This window comes from Arvicola amphibius, chromosome 4 (genome assembly GCF_903992535.2).
Source record: "Arvicola amphibius chromosome 4, mArvAmp1.2, whole genome shotgun sequence".
Taxonomy (NCBI): domain Eukaryota; kingdom Metazoa; phylum Chordata; class Mammalia; order Rodentia; family Cricetidae; genus Arvicola; species Arvicola amphibius.
This window is the reverse complement of record NC_052050.1, coordinates 49796906-49812248: the sequence shown is the minus strand read 5'-3', so window position 1 is coordinate 49812248 and position 15343 is coordinate 49796906. Positions and strand designations below refer to the sequence as shown.

Below are 15343 nucleotides of genomic sequence, written 5' to 3'. Positions count from 1 at the left end.
CCTATCCCCTCAACCTGCCATGCCTAATTTCTACCTTTTTATTATAAGACAAAGATGGAAATGTTATCATTTTGCTGACCTTCCTTGTCACCTGTGTACCCTGTCCCTTTAAGAGACAAGCTCTGTGCACCCCTAATCCCCTCAAGGTAAGTTGATCTTGTACCTTCTCTCCATCTTCTCTCTCTCTCTCTCTCTCTCTCTCTCTCTCTCTCTCTCTCTGTCTCTCTCTCTCTGTCTCTCTCTGTCCATCCTTCTTCTGAAGAGGTAACTACTGCCTCCCCATCCTCCCTTCCTCTCTCTCTCTCTCTCTCTCTTTCTCTCTCTTCATCTCTTTCCTCCACAATCCTCTTAACCATTAGATAGACTATCTATTCAAGCTCCCTCTGCATGGTATAGCTGTCTGTTTTTTACCTGCTAGGGGTTGTGCCTCTATGAGTCTTTCACTTAGCCCTACTGAAACTTGATATGCCATGCTTTCTTGATACCCATAGATGGCCTGCTCATTTCTGATATGTTTTAGAAAGAGAGGAGAGGATTGGGAGGTGAGTGGGAGAGGAGAGAGGGGATGAGAAGAGAAGACGGAGGGGAGACTGCAGTCTGGATGGAAAAATGAATGAATTTAATAAAAGCAAACAAAACAAATGGTTCAATTAAAAACGGGCTATTGATCTGAAGAGAGTTCTTCGAAGAAGAAATAAAAATGGACAAGGAATATCTTAAAAAGTGTTGATCATCCTTCGCAATTAGGAACAAGCAAATAAAACAGCTTTGTAATTTCATTTCACCCCAGTAAGAGTGGCTAAGCTGAAGAAAATAGCGGATGACAGCTGCTGGGGAGAATGCAGGGAAAGCAGAAACCTCATTCGCTGTTGGTGAATCGTAACCTGGCCCACCTGCTCTGAAAATCAGTGTGGAAAACTGATCTACCGTCTGATCCAGCTGCACCACTTCTTGGCATAAGCTCAAAGGGCTCAACATCCTACTCCATAGAAACTTGCTCAGCCATGGTCAGTCTCTCTATTCACAATAGTTAGGAAATAGAAACAATGCAAAACCTTCAACTGGTGGATGGTTAATGAAAATGTGGTGTATATACAAAATGGAATGCTATTTAGCTGCAAAAAATGAAAACATGAATTTGGAAGGTGTGGTAGTTTGAATGTAATTGACCTCCATAATTTCATGGGGAGCGACAGCTATGGCTTTGTTGGAGGAAGTGTGTCACTGTGGGGGCGGGCTTTGAGATTTCCTATGCTCAGGGTACCATCCACTGTTTCAGTGACTTCCTGTTGCCTGCAAGATGTAGGACTCCCAGCTATCTCTCCAGTACCATGTCTGCCTGCATGCCACCTTGCTCCCAACCTTGAAAATGTAAGTGAGTCCCCTCAATTAAGTGTTTTTCTTCTAAGAATTGCTGTGGCCATGGTGTCTGTTTACAGTAATAAAAACCCAAACTAATACAGCAGGTAAATGAATGTAACTAGAAAATGTATTAAGTGGGGTAACTGAGACCTAGGAAAACATGCTCATCTTTTCTCAATTGTAGGTTTTAGTTCCAAATCTTCAGAAGTCATTATGTAACCCAAAATAACTGCAGAAACCAAGAAGAAAGGACCATGGGGTTGGGAAGGAGCTCTAGAGAGGGGAATAGAATGATACAGGTTCTTTAAAAGGGAAATGGGAAAAGTGAAGTGTGGGGTCTGTAAATGGGAGAAGGGAAGGAGGAGAATATAGAAGTAGAGGGGAGAGGAATAAACCACACTAAGGAATCATATCAATTTGTATGTATTTAAAATTACACATATTGATTCTAGTGTGTATACACATACACACACATTAATGAAGATAATCCATTTGGGATGATATTGTTTCATAAAGCCACAAATGAAATTTATGTAAATTTAAATGTAAATTCTAATGTAAATTCTAGTAAGAGGTATGAGAAATCTTCTTTTAGTTTTTAGTCAAGGGAATACAACAGTTTCCAAAAACAGTAGAAGCTATTGCTATTGCTCTTGATTACCTCTTAGAAGGTGAAGTAAGTTCTTATTGCAGAAACACCTCACACTTTGGACACAGGAGACTTCTCCCTGAGGACTAGCTTTCTTAGGTCTGGAAGGAGCTAAGTGAATTACCAAGGGCTGACAGTAATCAGTAGTCCTTCTGTTCTGGCTAGTTTTATGTCATAGACATAAGCTAGGGTCTCAATTGAGAAAATGCCTCTATAAGATCGGGTTGTGGGCAAGCCTATGGGATGATTGATGAGGGAGGGCCGAGCTGTGGTGGGTGGTGCCATCTCTGGGCTTGTACTGTAGACCTAGCCAAGCACCCATGGCTAGTGAGATCATGGAGCTTAGAGGAGAGTCTACTCTTGTCACTGTACTAAACCAGTCTAATCCCTCACTGCATTCTAAAGACTTGTGCTTACACTGACAGATAAGTGTAGCTCTTCCCCATGACCTATTAGCTTCTTTTGAAGCAGATGGAGACTGTTACATAAAGTCTACCTGGTTAAAATGCTGAGAATATTGACTGCTGAGACAAGCATCTCCCATCAATGCGTCTGCAACACAGCTCCTTCACTTAGGGCTCAGGGAACATCGTGGAAGGAGGAGGAAGAAAGACTGTAAGAGCCAGAAAACTAGGAAGTCTGTTGTAAGTTTGTGTCTAAGATGCAGCAGGGAAGCTGCACCCGTGAAATCAAGACATAACCAATGACAGCACCAGTTGACGACATGCCATTGTGGATGTGAGTATCTCACAGGGCCCATCCCTAGATGAAGAGCTGTGCTCACTTAATGACAGGTGAGAAGAAGCCTTAGTTTCTCCAGGGATGATATCCTCATGGTTATCCAGGTCCAGGTGGTCTTGAGAAATCCTCTCATCATATACATACAAGCAACACTACATGAGCTCAGCAGTTATATGTAAATATTTGTTTGACTATATGTATTTATATATACGTATATGTATGTGACAATAATTAAAGAAAAAGAGACTATTATGAATTTGAGAGGGAGCAGGGTGGGGCCATAAGAAAAATGTTAATCTAAAATATGAGAAAGAGAAAAACTTTTGTTTCTCTAGTTTGGTTTCCCTTAGAAAATTCCCTGCTCCTATGCTCCTGATGAGGTTCACTTTTATATTCCCATGACCAGGGGCTAACAAACCCCAGTAAAACACACCGAGGAGGGAGCAATCTGGGTATATAATGACTAGCTGAAACCTGAAAATAATAGAAAAAATAGATATGAGTGTAAACAGATAAAATCATGAGAGGAATACTACATGTCAGAAGAAGTATATGAAATCCAAAATTTACTATTTAGTGTAAGAGGACTGACCATGAAGGAAAGGAAGAAATCTGAAGGGAGGGGGAGGGACAAGAAAGGGTAATAGAGCCCATGTGTCATGAAAGTAGGGAGGCTATCTGGGAGAGGAAGGGTTCAGGAAGAGAGGGAGGGACAGAGGGGAGGAGAGCAGGGGGAAAATATGAACAAAGTTTGAATGTATATATATATATATATATATATATATATATATATATGTATGTATGTATGTATGCCATGAAACCCATCTCTGGATGCTAATCAGTACAATGAGAGAAATAGCATGGCACTGCAACCACAGCAGAACATAAAATCAAACAAAAAGTAGTGTCCGCAAACAGCATGGCGCACAGTTGGTTGTTTGTTGTTCTGTCATCTGTTCATCTTTGAGACCCATAGAGCCTACAGTATCGGTCATCATGTCCCTTACTCAGTTTCCCTCCTTTCCTCTTGATACGTCACAAAGCATGTCATGTGGACTGAACATTTGCTATGAAGCTGTTGTTAGATATTATGTTATGTTCTCAGATAAGACACCCCGTCGGGACTTAGAATCAATGAAAACTGTCTCTTCAGTTGGTTTCTGCTGTTGATAATACCTAATACGGAACCCCCTTCCCCATCACCCTGCCTGCCGGGGTCCTCTAATCCATGGGCTGTGCAGTTACAGCAACTCTTTAGTCCTCGTGGCTTCACACTTGCTATTGTCATTCCTAAGGTTGCTGCACTGCACGGATGTTACTGCATTTGTATGTGTCTATATATGCCTCAAGTCCTTCTTGCTTTCCTTCTTCCCTTTCTTTCTGTTTCTGGGAAGTGGTGGGACTGATTGAGTCAGTTGGTGCTCTTTAAGCATGGACCACATTTTAAGGATTCTACAAGTTTACTGCAAGTGGGCAGTAGAAGGAACACTCCTTCTTCTTCTTCTTCCTCCTCCTCCTCCTCCTCCTCCTCCTCCTCCTCCTCCTCCTCTTCCTCCTCCTCTTCCTCCTCCTCCTTCCTTTTTGGTTTTTTGAGACAGAGTTTCTCTGTGTAGCTTTGGAGCCTGTCCTGGAACTAACTCTTGTAGACCAGGCTGGTTTCAAACCCACAGAGATCTGCCTGCCTTTGACTCCTGAGTGCTGGGATTAAAGGAGTGGAGAAGGGGAGAATTGGGTACAGCTTGGGGGAGTGGGATGGAGGAATGGCTGATATAGGAGCAGGGAAGAAGATATCTTAATTAAGGGAACCATTTTATGGTTAGCAAGAGACTTGGCTCTAGGGGGGTTCCCAGGTGTCCAAGGGGATGTCCCCAGATAGGTCCTTGGGCAGTAGAGGAGAGGGTGCCTGAATTGGTCTTGTCCCATAGCCACACTGATGAATATCTTGAATATCACCATAGAACCTTCGTCTGGTGATGGATGGAGATAGAGACAGAGACCCACATTGTAGCACTGGACTGAGCTCCCAAGGTCCAGTTGAAGAGCAGAAAGAGGGAGAAGATGAGCAAGGAAGTCAGGACCGCGAGGGTTCGTCCACCCACTGAGACAGTGTGCCTGATCTAATGGGAGCTCACCAAGGCCAACTGGACTGGGACTGAATGAGCATGTGATCAAACCAGACTCTCTGAATGTGGCTGACAATTGGGCTGACTGAGAAGCCAATGATAATGGCACTGGGATTTGATTCTACTGCATGTACTGGCTTTTTGGGTTCCTAGTCTGTTTGGATGTACACCTTCCTAAGCCTGGATAAAGCAAGGAGGGCCTTGGACTTCCCACAGGGCAGGGTACCCTCTCTTAGGACTGGAGGGGGAGGGGATAGAGGGAGTGGAGGAGTGGGAAGGAAATGGGAGGAGGGGAGGAGGTGGAAATTTTGAATGGTATTACTTATAAAGTAATAAAAAAATCTGCTTTCAAAAAAAGAAATAAAAATCTTTAAAAAATGAAAAAAAAAAAAAAGAGTGCGCCATTACCACCAGGATTGGAATGCTTTTCTTTGAGTGTAGCTCAGATTTCAAAGGTGGCATCTCCTAGCACTGAGAGGCTGTATTGCTCAAGGTCAGGCCCTTGGCACTCAGAGCCTGTACTTCCCTGACTTTGGTGTGATTGTCCTCATTGACCTGACATAAGAGAGCGGGAGAGAGGGGTGTTAAATGTGAATCGTGACAGTGAAGGTTGAATGCAGTTCTTCCACTGTGAGTGTCCACTTCTCTAAGTCTTGCTCTTCTCGCCAAGGAGGGACATTAGCAGTCTCTCAAAAGTGTTTGTGAGATGCAAGTGAAGCCCTGGGCACAGGGCCGGACATAAGTGGGGTGCTTGGCAAATCCCTGATGACCTTTTGGCCCTTGGGAACATGAGTGTTGAGGGATCCTGTGGTAATGGATTCTCCTGGTGTCAGCTCCCTGCTCAATACGCCAGCTGTGTTCTTGTGTTGGAGAAGACACTGTCCCTAGTTCCACGGGCCTCCTGGGAGCAGCACTGAGCCCAACAGTGAGAGACTCCAGGGATAGGATGTCTAGGCTGCCCCTCTAAGGTTCTCCAGGCTCTGGGTGCTATGCTGGCATGTTGCCCCAGGGGACTGAGTCTTTGTTCTTATCTTTGTGTCACCTTAAGAAGCTCGTGCCACCTGAGCAGTGAATTTAGACTTTCTGCTGGAGGCCATTTCTTTCTAGGAGCTTTCTGACTGTTCTATGGGTTGGATGGAGGTTCTCCAGCCCAAGTTACCCCCTCTGAAATTGAAAGATTGGGTGACTCTTGGTCCGGAAACTTGTGGTCTGAGGGTGTGGCTGGAAAAGCTTGCTGAGAGTGTGAACAGGGGTCTTTGAGTGAGAAAAGACTGGGAGGAAACAGCTAGTTCCTTAGCGCCCACTGTGCTTCAGACAAGTACCCTTTGGACTCTTACAAGGATCCTGTCAGATGGTATGATGACCAGTATTGTCAGTTAACACAGGATCTAGACGCTCCTAGCAGAAATGTCCCCGGGAACATGTGTGGGGTCAGGTTAGGTAATCTGAGGTAGGAAGGTCCACCTTAGTTGTAGGTAGCACCATCCCAAGGGCTGGAGTCTTGCACTGAATACAAAGGAAAAGTGAGCTGAGATCAGCATTCATCTGTTTCCTGATTCAATACAACGTGAGCCAGAGGTTTCATTCTCTTGCGCTCTGACATTTCTGCTCTGATGGACTCTGTTCTTGATCTGTGAGCCAAGCAAACCCTGTCTTCTCCAAATTGCTTCTGTCACAATGACACAGCAAGTAACTGGAACCCTGGGGTTAGTAACTTTGTCACGGTGACATACCAAGTAACTAGCACCTTGGGGTTAGTAACTTTAATAGGATTTCACTATGGAGCTCAGGTTGGTCCTGAAGCCAGGCTCCTCCAGCTTTAGTGGGAAGAATGGACTTTGAAGGGAGAGACAAGAGTTTGATGTGGGCAGGAATTTCATAGAGCAGGAGCAGGATGAAGGAGGATGAAGTCATTTCTCAGGTCTCACTATTCTAGGTTTCAGCCCTGCGTCTGCCTCTATGTGCTGTGAGCCTGGACAAGTTAACCTCCATCTCTAGACCTTGTGGACCGGAGAGAGGAGGCTCACTTGTGAAGCTACTTTGGTGCTTGAGAAGAGGAAGAGGCAAGGGTATAACCTGTGTAAGTTGAAAGTAGAGGAAGCCAGTAGAGGACACTGGCTGCAGCTGAGGCAGGAGGCTATCCTCTTCTCAGGGTCCAGCTCAAGAGAAGAGACCTTGAACTCCAGGACCTGTATGAACCCCAGAATCCTCAGTTCCCAGTCATATTTTGAGCTGAGTTCTGGGTGCCGGTTGGGCTAGGTTCACTGCTGACCCCCATGGGTTCCAGTTTCCCTTGTGTCCAATGCTACTTCAGCACTGCAGAACCCAGAGGGATCACCGGTAGCCTGTGACTCCTAGAACTCCTCTATGGCTCCTCTGACTTTCCTTCTAAGTCTTCTGTCCCAGGTTCCCATAGGGTTAGAGGCTCACCTGTGAAGAAACCTCATCTATGTGGACTTGAAGTCCCTTCCGCGGTCATCAGCTTACCTTTGCTTCCGAATCCAGAGTTCTCAGGTTCCCATTCATCAAGTTCCTTCTTTGATATCCGAAAATGTCTCTGAGACTCATGGTCTGTGTTCAATAGTTTCTCGGTATCTGTCCATTCAAGGACCTGCATGCCAGCTGAGCTTGTGTTTGTGGAGGAAGAATGTTCTATGGAAAGGAGACAGTGGTTGTGTGTTTATTAGAGAGACAGTCGTAGGAGGCAGGCAAGCAAGGCTGGGGTCCTTCCTGCTTAATCTCATACCCTTCTCTGTCATCTCATGAGGAGAAAAGCACAGGCACAAGTGCTGCTGGGAAGCAGTCCTGCTACCCTTTGGACTCTTACAAGGATCCTGTCAGATGGTATGATGACCAGTATTGTCAGTTAACACAGGATCTAGACGCTCCTAGCAGAAATGTCCCCGGGAACACGTGTGGGGTCAGGTTAGGTAATCTGAGGTAGGAAGGTCCACCTTAGTTGTAGGCAGCACCATCCCAAGGGCTGGAGTCTTGCACTGAATACAAAGGAAAAGTGAGCTGAGATCAGCATTCATCTGTTTCCTGATTCAATACAACGTGAGCCAGAGGTTTCATTCTCTTGCGCTCTGACATTTCTGCTCTGATGGACTCTGTTCTTGATCTGTGAGCCAAGAAAACCCTGTCTTCTCCAAATTGCTTCTGTCACGGTGACACAGCAAGTAACTGGCACCCTGGGGTTAGTAACTTTGTCATGGTGACATACCAAGTGACTAGCACCTTGGGGTTAGTAACTTTAATAGGATTTCACTATGGAGCTCAGGTTGGTCCTGAAGCCAGGCTCCTCCAGCTTTAGTGGGAAGAATGGACTTTGAAGGGAGAGACAAGAGTTTGATGTGGGCAGGAATTTCATAGAGCAAGAGCAGGATGAAGGAGGATGAAGTCATTTCTCAGGTCTCACTATTCTAGGTTTCAGCCCTGCATCTGCCTCTATGTGCTGTGAGCCTGGACAAGTTAACCTCCATCTCTAGACCTTGTGGACCGGAGAGAGGTGGCTCCTTTTATGCTTGAGAAGAGGAAGAGGCAAGGGTGTGATCTGGATAAGTGAGAATGAAATAAGGAAGTCAGTAGAGGACACTGGCTGCAGCTGAGGCAGGAGGTTATCCTCTTTTCAGGGTCCAGCTCAAGAGAAGAGACCACGGACCTTCAGGACATAGACCCCCTGGGATCCTCAGTTCCCACTCATAATTTCCACTGAGCTCTGGGTATCAGTTGGGCTAGACACACTGTTAACCTCATGGGTTCCAGTTTCCTCTGTGTCCAATGCTGCTTCAGCACTGCAGAACTCAGAAGGATCATTGGTAGCCTGTGACTCCTAGAACTTCACTATGGCTCCTTTGACTTTCCATTTAAGTCTTTTATTTTAGGTCCCCATAGGACTGGAGGCTCACCTGTGAAGAAACATCATCTCTGTGGACTTGAAATTCCATCCACAGCCTCGCTTACCTCTGCTTCCAAATCCAGAGTCCTCAGATTCCCATTCGCCAGGTATCCTTTTTGAGATCTGAAATTGTCTCCAAGACTCTTGGCTCATGCACAATCGTTCCCTGATATTCATCCATTGAATGAATTCCATGCTGGTTGGAGCTGTGGTTGTGGAGGAAGAAACAGTGGTTGTGTGTTAACAGAGAGTCAGAGAGGCAGGGGCAGGAGCCAGGCAAGTAAGGCTGGGGTCCTTCCTGCTTACCCTCACGTGCTTCTCTATAGTTGCATGAGTAGAGAGACACTGTCACAAGTGTTGCTTGGAAATGGTCCTGCTCTGTGACCATAAAGTTCACCTGTCCTGGTTCTACACTAGTGCTCTGTGTGAGTCTCTATTCCTCTCTGAGCCTCAGCTCCCTCGTGTGGGGCTCTGAGTTTCTGTCCCACAGGGTTGTAAACTATATATATTGAACATTTAATGAATATTAGATTGTTGAATATTCCTTGTGGTTGTCACTTTACTCCCACAGCTCAAGGAGACAGCTGTTTAGTCCCCATTTCCCAGATGGAGACAAGAGGCTGCAGTCAGCCTCTGCCCAGTTCCAAGGCTTGGGTTTCTAACTTAAGTGTCACCAGGTACTCCTTTAGGAAGATGGCTTGAACCCTGTGCTGACCCCTCTCATAGTCCTTCTAAAAACAATCCTCTCCCCACTACAGCTTCTGAGTGCTTCTCCCCAGGGGCTCTGAGTACCACACGAGCCTGAGAACGCACCAGTGTAGGAGAATGTGTGTGAGTCAGCATTCTTTCTCTACCTTGTCAGTTTTTCTGTTCCAACCTCTCCTGGGGCCTGTGAACTCTTTTGACAGGGGGTTAGCCTGCCCATAGAAACCTGTCAGGAGGGCTCAGTGGTGATGAAGGGGTCACAGCAGTGGTGGGTTGTAGTTCTTGGTGTACTTACTTAGCATCAAGTCCTTCTTGACCTGGGTTTTGATCCCTTGCAGCTCCAGGTCCATCTGTCTCCTTTTGTGTTGTTCCAAGAGTAGTAGATGCCTATGCTGAGCCTCCTTTGAGCCACTCGCCTTCTTGGACTGAGTGGTTCCCATGGTGATAGAGCCCTCAGATGATGCCTGGCTATGCAGCTAAATCCCACACAGCTTCACAATTTCCTTCTATTGTAACTCCAAGCAGGAGGCCAGTGAATTCTTGTCTCTGCCACCCACTTCTGCTCTGGGAAAGGGTGTTTGATCAGAACTGATGGAGGAATCTGGGAATAAAGAAAGAGCAGAGCAGCCTCTACAGGGACAGATTGTCCTCTGATCAGAACAGCTAAAGGACTCAGGTCTTTCCTGGGGATGGAGCCTGTGTGTCCAGGTGCAGGGGCTTGGTCTTTATAGGGCAGAAGAGGGAACTCTGGGAAGTGAAGTTTATCAGTGGATATGTTCTCTATAGTTTCATGAATGATGCCAGCGGAAGTTCTCTTTACTGCTTTGGCTTTCCTGTCAGTCAAGTGTGCTGTTATGCTGAGCCAGGGGTTTCTCGGTTTGTCTAAGTTTTCTTCTTTTAGGTCATTAAGGTCATTTATCTGACCCTGAGGACAGATAAAAAGAAGAGGAGGTGTACTCTCTCATTGGCTGCTTCCTGTGGGAGGGGGATGATGGAGATGATAGCAGGCTCTGTCCTTGGATTTAAGGGGGTTTAAGTTGTGGGGTGGCTTCATGTAGCAGGAAAACAATTGTAACTTGATCTGCTGCAGTGGATCCTGTGATTGCTGTCATTCACTCCTGGAGAAACCTGTGAAAAGAGTTAATAGACAGGGGCTACAGTGAGAAAGATGAGACCGAAGACAGGGCACCCAGTAGCCGTTGTCCTAATATGGACCTAGTGGTGGCAGTGATTTGATCCAGGAGGAACTTGTGTGAAACTTTTAAAGGGCAGAGAAAATGGAAGGATGAGGATGAGGAAGAATGGAGAGATCAGGGGAGGAGCTGGAGTGGTAGAGAACAAAAGCCCATCTTAAGGAAGATGACTGTCATCGACATAAGGAAGAGAGCCAAACCTAGCAAACAGCAGTACCTGTGCTTACAGCGGCTGCCCAAGCTCAAACACCAGGAGGCAGGCAGTCACGCGCGTCCTGTGCTCTGTAGGAGCAGGGCTGGGGCGACCACTGAATCAATCAAAAGCCCAAAGCTGTGTGGCTGGCGTTGGGGTCAGGAGCTAAAGGCTCCCAAATGCCCCATGTTGGGTGCCAAATGAAAGGGCGTGGTCGATCGGCAGTTATGATTAACCAGACTAGCTTTATTTTAAAATACTCAGCTTTAATAAAAGGAGGAAATGGGAGAAACTTACAGAGCCAGAATTTCAGCGAAGTGCAGGAAATAAAGAGAGCGGAAAACAAAAGCACACGGATGTTTTAAAGGTATTTTGGGCCCTGGAGGGGGCACGCCCCTCAGACAAAGGGATTGGTTAGCTCCCTAATTAAGTCTTGGAGCCCTGTCAACCAGCTTGGGTTTGTTGGTGCAGAAGCTGCGCTTTCCCTGGAGGAGGGCACAGTTCCCACCACCAGCAGCAGACAGGAGATCTAGGTATCAAACTTTGAAGAACCACACTAGCAAAGACTTGGCCCAAGACTAGCCATGGAAAGTGATGGAGATGGGGAATGGGAAGGTGGCCATCTGGAGACTGGAGGGTGGGGAAATGTGGGGATGGGAAAGCAAGAGGATGGAAGGATGCAGGGCATGGAGCATGACAGCTGGGAGGACTAGAGGATGCTAATCAAGGGTGAGGGGTTAGGGATGGATGAAAGGAGTGCTGTGATTACAAGAGCTGAGAAGATAAAGGAGACAGGGATGGAGGGTGCAGGACACGCACTGCTCTGTGTTCCTCAGATTCTTCCAAAGCGTCCCATGCTAAGGAGATCAACCTTTCAGTCATTACGGTGACAGAGGTGACAGAGGATGAGGTGGAGGAGATTCTGCACAGAGGGGGAGTCAAGATCTCAGTCTGAGTTCAGGCTAGGCCTAGTGAAGGAATCTTTAGAAGTCTCCTGTCTCTGGGAAAACAGGGGAGAACAATCCAGAGGCAACTAAGCAGGAAGGATAAATTACCCAGAGAAAACCAAAGAGCCACATGGGCAAGTGTGTAGGGTTAGAGTGACCCAAGACTTTCCCAGAGGACCTGAGAAAAAGTAAAAGGGAAGTTTAATTCTGTGTCCTTGTCCAGGAATGGACATAGCAAGACTAGTCTGACACTGGAGTCAGCGCCTTGGAGGAATTGAAGTTGTAGCTTCTGGGGGCCTGACTCTTCCCCCTGGGCTGCAGTTATCAGTCCTAAGGCAGCTGTGTCTGAGGGATCCTGTGTTCTCTTTACCAATATCATCTGACTTAGCTCTCTGCTGACCTTGACTGACCCACCCAGACCTCAAATAATATAAATGGTACGGTACTAACTAGTAAGTTAGTTTGGCCTAATATCTCAGCTTAGGCAAGCCCTGCTGGGTCCAGCGACTGCTTTTGTGTTCTTTATCTCTCATCCTCCGTCCTCCCACTTAACACCTTTCCACTCAGGACCCTTATTCCTGCAGGTTCACGACAGACAGAGAGGAAGGTACAGGATAGGCTATGACAGGAACAGGCACATGAAGCATACAGGGAAATCCAATGACCTCCCACCCACCAGAGCTGGCCTTCAGACTCTCCAAGCAGTGGCTCAACCCTCCATCCTTCCTCTAAGGAAGAATTCCCCATGTCTGCCTCAGTATGCCTTAGTGCCGTCAGGCCAGCACTTACCTTCCCACAACTCAAATGGTTTTGTGGACTCTGTTGGTCCCACTACTCACCTGCTCCTCCGCTGGGCCCACTGATGCATGAATCTCTGGCCAAACTATCTTCTTCAAAAGTGAAACAGACTCTGGAAGCCAGGAAGTCCCTCAGGAAGCCAGGCATCAGAGCTTACGTAGATGGTCTTCCTCTGAACCCTGCGAGTGGAGGTTGAGCATTGTTCAGCTCATTTCCTGTTGTGAAGTCTCTGCAGAAGCATCAGGTATGAGAGTTTCTTCCAGGCCTGCGGAGGCCCAGCTTCCTGAGTAAAGAGCCTCTCTTCACTCATCTACTGACGTGGGGCCCCCCAGGTTTGTTGACAGGTCCCAGTGAAGCCAAAGTTCCCGATCTCCCAGGTTTGTGCGCTGGATCTCTGCACTCCCTCTCCTTCCTGTAGCCTGCCCAGTTCACAAGCTCTTCATTTCAAGAAGTGGCTGGCAGGCCCCAAACTCTGGGGCTTTTCTCACTCCTGGACTCTCCTGAATCTCAAATCTGGTATTTGGTTCCTACTAACATTTTTTTCCCTTTAGGTTTGTGGTGTGTGTACATGTGCACGTGTTTGTAAAGTCACATGTGTGTGCATGTGTGTGACATAAGAGTGTATGAATATGGTTAGTCTAGCTACTTAGACAGCTAGGGGGACTTCCTGTTTCCTCCTCCTGAGCTCTGGGATCACAAGCCTGTAGCCATGCCCAGCAGGCATCTGTGAGGATGCTGTGGATCAGAGCACAGGTCCTCATGCCTGCATTAGCAACTGCTTTACCCACTGAGCCATTGCTGCAGCCCTGACACTGGCTTGTAAACACATCTGTAATCTGACCCTTCTCACTGTGTTCAAGGAGACTGCTGGTCCAGCCAGCATCCTGGGTCTGTGCTCCAGCTTCCTACCTCTTCCTGCTGATGCTTCATGGTCTATTCTCAGTCTTGAATCCAGAATCAAATAACTAATATGTAAATTAGTTTAAGTTACCTTTTAGTCAAACTTTCTTATTGTTCTATGAAATCCTGGTTTCTTCAGTGACTCATGAGGCTCTACATGACCTAATCCATCCTACCCTACCCTTTTCTGACAGTAGATACCACTTCATACTCTTCACTCACTCTGCTGTGATGTGGGAGTCCTTTCTTTGTGCTGTGATTCCCATTAATGAATAAAGAAACTGCTATGGCCAGTTGATAGTGCAGAACTTAGGTAGGTGGGGAAAATGGAACTGAAATCTGGGAGGAAGAAAGCAGAGTCAGAGAGACACCATGGATCTGCCAGAGACAGATACTGGGAATTTTACCTGGTAAGCCACTGCCACGTGGAGATATATAGATGAATAGAAATGGATTAAGTTAGAATAAGAGTTAGCCAATAAGAAGCTAGAGCTAATGGGCCAAGCAGTGTTTTAATGAAAACAATTTCTGTGTAGTTATTTTGGGGCTAAGCTAGCTGGACGAACAAGTGGCCTGGCTCTCCTTGCAACACTGCTGTGTGTTATCTGCTCTACCTTCATAGTCTTTGAACACACCAGGAACTTGTTCTCCTTTGCACTGGCTTCATCACCCCTTCGGAATGACTTTCTATTAGGTAGAAGACTGCTACCCTCTTTCAGAAACAGCACTGCCCTTCCAGAGTTTACCCTCCTTTATTTTTCTGCTTAACACTTGTTATCCAACATCACAAACTTGATCTGTTTCTGTCACTTCTACCTACAAAGAGAATGGAAACTCTTGGAAGACAGGGCAAAGTATGTTTGTTGATTGTTATATCCTATGGGCCCAAGTCAGTGCCTGACCTACAATAACAGCACGAAGGTGCTCACAGTCTCTGAGAGGTGGTTATTTCTTTAATATTAACATTCATTTATTTGTGTTTGTGTGTGGTATGTGCATTTGTGTGGTGTATGTGTATGCATGTATATGTGTGGTGTGTGATTGTGGTGTATGTGTGTGTGTATCTGTGTGTGGTGAGTGTTGTCTGAATGTTATGAGTTCGATGTGCACTCGTGGTGTGTGTGTGTGTATGTGTGTGTATGTTTGGTATGTGTGTGGTATGTGTGCACATGCCATGGAGTACATGTGCAAGATAAAGGCCAGCTCTTGGGATTCAGTTCCCTCTTTCTACCATATGTAACTGTGTAATCAAATTCAGGACATGAGGCTTCAAGGCAGGCGCCCGTTTAAACATAAAGTATTGGCTCAGACCCCCAAGATCAAGTTCTTAGACCACGTTCTCAGCACAAAGGAGATTTATTTGCCCCAGATGGACAGAGGCCAGGGATAGGTGGCAAAGATAGGAGCTAGAGGAAGAGGGAGAAGAAGGCAACAATGGAAAGGGGAAGGGATGTTTGTCCTGGAAGACAAAGAACTGCCTCTGGATAGAAAGGTGGCAACATAGGGAAATGGTGGTTTATAAAGGTTCAAGGGGAACCCTGCATTAGGATGAGGTGTTTAATTTTAATTGGACATATTAATTAGGTGAGTCAAAGGGGGCTTTTGATTGTTGGATTTTAATATTTTACTAGCTGGCTCTTGGTAGTCAGCCTCAAGAGGAGGGATTGGCACAATAAGGAAATGGACCTTGGGCAGTAGCTGCAGGAATATAAAGTAACTTTTTTTTTTAAACCAAGGCAGAGAGAACTGGGGAGAAGGGCAAGGTCTGCCAGACCCGCTAGCTGGAGTGGGTCGGTGCTCTTTCACCCGTTGTGCGCATCTCTTCTGAGAAAAC

The 15343-nt window shown here is 46.4% G+C and overlaps 1 protein-coding gene across 1 annotated transcript in view; it reads right to left on the bottom strand.

The window, feature by feature from the left end:
• LOC119813648 (NACHT, LRR and PYD domains-containing protein 1a-like) overlaps positions 1–12721 on the bottom strand; it is a 70355-nt gene extending 57634 nt beyond the window's left edge. Inside the window, 4 exon segments of the mRNA XM_038329044.1 lie at positions 7363–7527; positions 8839–8979; positions 9774–10606; positions 12651–12721. Coding sequence (XP_038184972.1) covers positions 7363–7527; positions 8839–8979; positions 9774–9918 — 451 coding nt within the window. The 5' untranslated portion in view covers positions 9919–10606; positions 12651–12721.
• Between the last annotated feature and the right edge of the window lie 2622 nt (positions 12722–15343).